The sequence below is a fragment of the Ornithodoros turicata genome, chromosome 4 (assembly GCF_037126465.1).
Source record: "Ornithodoros turicata isolate Travis chromosome 4, ASM3712646v1, whole genome shotgun sequence".
NCBI lineage: Eukaryota > Metazoa > Arthropoda > Arachnida > Ixodida > Argasidae > Ornithodoros > Ornithodoros turicata.
This window is the reverse complement of record NC_088204.1, coordinates 78,604,732-78,610,731: the sequence shown is the minus strand read 5'-3', so window position 1 is coordinate 78,610,731 and position 6,000 is coordinate 78,604,732. Positions and strand designations below refer to the sequence as shown.

General features: G+C 45.9%; 1 protein-coding gene across 2 annotated transcripts in view; it reads right to left on the bottom strand.

Moving 5' to 3' along the window:
- Positions 1–2,543: 2,543 nt before the first annotated feature.
- Positions 2,544–6,000, bottom strand: part of LOC135392014 (MAM and LDL-receptor class A domain-containing protein 1-like) — a 118,538-nt gene continuing 115,081 nt past the window's right edge. For both annotated transcript variants that reach the window (XM_064622626.1, XM_064622627.1), the window contains exons 74-76: positions 5,208–5,265; positions 4,992–5,015; positions 2,544–2,856 (exon numbers count right to left, since the gene is read on the bottom strand). In XM_064622626.1, coding sequence (XP_064478696.1) covers positions 2,806–2,856; positions 4,992–5,015; positions 5,208–5,265 — 133 coding nt within the window. In that variant the 3' untranslated portion in view covers positions 2,544–2,805. The remainder of the gene's footprint in view (positions 2,857–4,991; positions 5,016–5,207; positions 5,266–6,000) is intronic.

The following is a 6,000-nucleotide window of genomic DNA, read 5'->3' as shown; positions in this document are numbered from 1 at the left end:
GGGGGGGGGACGGAAAAAATCCACCTGCCCCGTGATAAGATGCACTTCAGCCGTTATCTCAAATGCTATCTCCGTCTGGCAGTGAAAGTGAAGGTAGCCTAAACTTGAAACGCCTGTTCTTCCATTTCGTGCCCCAGATTGCAGGTTGTTCACCTGCCGAAATCTAAACGTCTCTGCTTCAGCAAGTACCATGTCATATAAAAAGGAAGATTTCAGCAATTTTGGGACGTTCCACCGGAGACCATATATACTAAGCCGGGATAACAAGGGTCAATTTCTAACACTTATTCGCTGCGAGATCGACCTATAGGAGGCGACACTGTCACCATTCTAGTGTGGATAACATGTGGGCCGATGTTCGGAGTTGGTTCTTTTCCGTAGTTCTAGTGTATATTTACCGGAAGATCACTTTTGCCGTGATGGGACGATACTGTTCGGTTCCCCTATATTCCACCTACTGCACTGAACGCGGAATAAACGTGAAAAAGCAGACGAAGCGTCCACGCTGCCGTAGTTCATCGTTTCTCCGCAGCGCGCCGACACCGTTCCATCTCGGAGCAAATAGAAACCGTTCCTTAATTAAGCCTCCTATGGATGAGCTCGACTGCGTTTTATCTTACCGCCTTTAATGCCTCTCTCTCTCTCTCTCTTCACACGTAATTTCCGAGCGATCTGCCTGCCGGTCGGCGGCCATGCTGATCGGAAGGTCTTCTCGCTTTCTGCGGAACTGCCTCGTGTTGCTTACATTCAGAATGAATACATGGATGGTATATTTCACGATGAGAAACGGATCTGACTACAGAAAGTCAGAGGCGTCACGCTCGTTGGTGGAAGCCCAGGTCGTGCTGAAGACTTGGAGGTGGAGGGTTGGAATCCTACCACAGGCTGTGCTGCGTGACGTACTTTCCAGATTGATGTCGACACAGTTCCCCCCTGAAGTTGACCCGGGACGCATAGCAATCACCTGCTCCCCACTACTACCTGGTGTCGTCTCTCCCCCTGTCCACGTCTGTACGCCGCTCATAGCCACAGTTGCTTCGCGGCGCTGACACTTACAGAATCAAAAAAAGAAAGAAAGGCGGCCCGAAAAAGAGTCTCCCGTTCGCGGTATCCCCGTGACATTAAAGTGACACTCAGGACGACAGAGTACGTGCGCGTGGAAAAAGGAAAACAAAAATTGGTTGTACTCTTTGGCGCACTGCCAAACGCGTATGATTGATTGATTGATTGATTTGTAAAAGAAAAAAAATGGAGCTATCACATTTCATATATTTCATCGCATCATTTCGTATGAAATGCGATAGCAGTACTAGCATTGCAGTAGATGAAGGACGAAGACTCCATTTTGGATGCGAAAGAAGCGTACTTTCTAGAGTTGCAGCAGTTCGGCAACATCGCACGGGAACGACGCAATAAAGGAAACTGTCAAATCAAAGATCGGCAACGTGATGTTAGCCGATTGACTTATCATGCTTTTCCCAGGCGTTATCGTTGAGAACCTCCGATATGCCAAAAACTCCGGTTCATTCCTAAGGCCGCGAACCTCAACGTGCCACCGTACACAATCACTCGGACGATTCCTCTTCGTCTGGATGACCTTTAATTCTAGCGATATAGATAACGGGTGTGTGGATACAGTAGCAGGATATGTAGTGCATGCAGCGCACACTAGCGTGCACTTTTCGCGAACCCGCAGTCTATCGTTGTGCCGTTGCGTCTGGTCGGCCCATTCACAACACGAAACCCACGACATCCAGATTGAACTCCTTCTTCATATGGTCTGTAAATCACCCATTGTTGCCGTCCTTGACGTTAATAGAAAGCTTTAGTACATCGTACGCATCGGAGGCATAGCGTTGCTGGTTCTGCGCATGCCCATAACAGAACGAGAGCTTCGCGCAGTGCGCAGAATGACCACCTGCTGAATCCTCGCCCGCCCACACGTTTCTTATCAGCCGAGGTGCCCGATAAAGAAACAAACGAAAGGGAGATAATGCATCGCGACAGTAGAGAGTTTTAGCAGACCGTTGATAACGTGGCTAGCGTCGAACCGTATCAACCGGAACCAATCAGTGGACAAGATTCTGAGTCACGCACCACTGCGATTGGTTCCGATAGGCACGATAACCTTATCAACGGTATACTAAAACTCCCCAAGCAGCACAATGTACTGAAAGTCAGGTGCAATAGGGGTGGACGGTATGTGTCTTATCAATGTTATTTAGTTTCACAAGTCTGTTCAAGGCCTTCCACCTACCCGTTCACCCCTATTGCACTCGACTTTCAGTACATTGTGCTGCTTGGGTCACTAGTAAGAGTGGCCCTCTCCACTGACGCTACACTTCCGAGGCCTAAATACTGTATCACGTGACGCGACATGCCATCAGACCCCCCTCCCCGTCGAACGGCTCTGCTTCTGCGCGACTCTTCAAACGGAGTACGTTTATGCTAACCCGTAGGATAAAAGAGAAATTAATGCCGTCTCTCACACACACACACAAACAAACATGAACATATCAAGAAAAAAAAACTGAGTGGACACATTTACTAGATATCTTAGGATAGATTTATTCCACCAGAAAATGGGGTGCGTATAAGTCATAGTAGAAAATGAATATCACATTCGAGTCCCGACCAAATAACAGGGAATGTGTTCGGTCTGCACACACCAGATAAGGAACGACGTCGGAAAATATGAATGATGATTACCGAGCGGTGAAGATGACACTTGATGGCTGTATCATCAGCAACAATACCGTGATGAATTAAATTACGTCTGTACACCAAGGATCGCCGTGACCGCCATCAACTTTCGTATGTGGGGTTAGTAATCCCATTCTCATCTTCCGTGGAAGCCTGAAACGATGAAATGTAACATTACTGGTAAGTCTTAGCTGCAGCATGCACAAGGATATACAGCCTTCTTACACAAGCGCACACGTCGAACGTAGAGCCACGTTCTGCGCATGCGCATTATACACCGGCTATTTGCTTGGGCACGTGCGCACTAATGAAACTCACAAGTACTGTAAGTGTATTTTTATTCGCGATGTATTAATTTTCACGAATTTCGCGAAAAATTGTAGTCGCAAACACAGCTTGGCGCTCATCCCGCGAAAGGAAAGAGCCCTGGCATCGCGAATAATTTCGCAAATAATTTCGCAAATGGACGAATGCACGATTCGCGAAAATTAATGCATCGCGAATAAAAATACGTTTACAGTATCAAGGTCGAAGTTGAGCCACTATAAAGGGTGTTTTCTTTTCTAGTTGAACCAAATTTTCAACAAGACAAGAACAGCATCAGAACAGCATTAGGAATAAGGCTGCTTGTGCAGTGGAATGGCAAATCAACAGACATATTTTTGAAAGCTTTTTAATCAGATGCTTTCAGGAAAATGTGAGCTAGCAGGATTGGAGCCTCACTTTACCCGTGAAAGCATCCAATTAAAAGTTAATTGAAATGTCTCTGTCGATTAGTCACCTCGCTGCAAGCAACCTTATTCTCAATGGACGGGTAAGGTAATGACAAAATTGAAAGCGTCCTAAAATGGCGGGGACAGTTATTTATCGCTTCCACTTGTGCCAATATACTACAGACGCTCAGGATAGGGCATCAAGCGCTGTGGAGCCACAAAGAAACAAGATGGCCCTCATTGCGCATGTGCAGAACCCAAACAGCGTGTTGTACAATGTGCAGGAACGACCTTTTAGCCTTGGGGCGCCAAGAGTCTTGGGTACGATATGTATTAAAGCTTTCTAATGGAGTGTCTCAGTACAGCGCCCGCAGTCGTTGCGCGCGTTAGGCGTTAGGCCTTTGCGGTACATTTTGTTATGGGTTACTATATCGCATTTTTTTGTGCACTCGTTACGCAGGGCATTGTGACGCAAGATGGCGAGCACAATAAGGGGTCGACGTTACGCATAAACAAGCAAGGTCACGTGCTCTCAGGCTATAGCGGGTAAAGAGGCACCAGGGCTGTACAGGTTACAAAAAAAAAAAAAACTACCCGTTCCTTCGAACAAATAGTAACAAAATACGTTACCCGTTACTAACAAATAAAAGGAACGCGTTCATGTTACTTGGGAGTAAAGATACACTTATATACGTTAAATTTGCATACGAGACGCCATAAATACGAAAGCATCGCCCACTTAATTTTTTTCAGCTCATCCATGATGAATTGCACTTGAATAGCGTCTGGTATACTCAAAGCCGGCTGACATGAGTTCCCCCAAAGCACTAAACGCCCTTAGCACAGTGAATCCTTCGGAGGACTTTCTCTTTTCCTTTTCTGCTTCTTTTTTCTTTTTCTCTCTTTCTTTCTTTTTTCTTCTTTTTTCTCTTTTGGGAATAGCAAGTCAGCCTTGGCCTGTCTGACCTTGCACTCTTTCTTTATCTTTAATAAACATATCCCCCCCCCCCTTTCGAATGAGGAACACAAAGAACACATTGAATGTTCTGGAACACTGTGGACACTATAGAGCAATAAGAAGGGCCTTGCTCCTCGGTATCCTTTTTGGGGACTTTTAAGTGTCCTTCAGCCTTGTCGAATACCGCTATGTGCCCGGGAGTTACCACAATTGGCGGACGTAGTTGCTGACAGTGAGGAAATAATAATAATAATAATAATAAAGGAGCGAGTAATTTGCAGTACCGCGTTACCAACGTTTGTAACTAAGTACGATATTAGTTACACTTTTGAGAAAGTAACCAAGTCCTTACTTAGTTACCAAAAGCAGTAACGCGTTCTTTGTAACGCATAACGTAAAGCTCTGAGTGGTACATAAGCAGCCCACCGTATATACGCACAAAAAGTAAAGAGAAGAACAACAAAAACGTGGCATATACGCTGGACTCAAAAATTGGCGTACGCGGCGTATATTACGTGCGACGCATGCGTAGTGCCAGCGTCGCCATCTTCTTACGTAAGAAGCACCATAACTGTCTAGTGAATGTACGGAACCTCGTAGCAAAAGCTTTTACATACCTCCGGCAAAGCAAGCTCGCCGATCTGAAAGTGAGATGTAATTTGCCATTAGTTTTATTTCGACCGCGAACATTTATTCTTATATTGGCGTAATATACTCGACTCATGTATTCGCTCATCAACAATGGCAGGATTTAATCGACTCACTTATCCATCGATATAGAAATCAGTAGGAAAAAAAAAAAAGAAGAAAAAGAGAAAGGAAAATTCGCTTACTTCTTCCATAGGAACGTCGTATGACGGGTTCACCAGGCCTGTCGGGTCAGTCGTTCCGCTAAAAGCACATATCGTTTCAATTAGTTGGAAGCATCATTCGCGATTACAAGCAGGTAAAGACAGCACGAAAAGTGTTTTACAAGACAGCACGTGTCAGCGGATGATGTGTGCTGTCCAGCGTGCACATGTACGTGAAAAATTATTGCGTGAAACGGCCTCTTCTTGATGCAGGACATAACGATTCTCAGTCGTATGACTCGGGTATGCGTCGTCCGGTGCAGGAATTGTTTGCATTACTTCTCCCCCCCCCCCAAGATAATGGATCCCTTTCCATACCCAGGCGATACACCATAAACAACAGCATCGTAACACACGCCGAAAAAAGAAAAAGAAAATACGTGCTCCCTAGAGGTAGTAATTTATCCAGACCCCTCCTACACCCCCTAACCTCCCAAATGTTCAGTGACACTCCCTAACTTTTTTAGCTGTGTACCCCCTACAGGGGGTGCCCTTGCGATTTCAGCTTTAGACAAATGTCGGTAATGATACGTTAAGTTGTAATGACGTAACTATAATAATGACCCCCACTCCCAATTTTTTTCAACCCCTCTCCGTGCTTCGAATTCTGGATAAACCACTGCCTAGAGGGCTCCTCGTGTTGTTTTCGGCAGAGCCGTTTATGAGGAGAGTTTGGCCATTCTGTGATATTTTGCCGCCCGGAGATAGGGAGCCGCCGTGACGTCAGAGCCGTCATTGCTCCACCCACTTGAACGGGATGAAAGGCGAGCCCCCG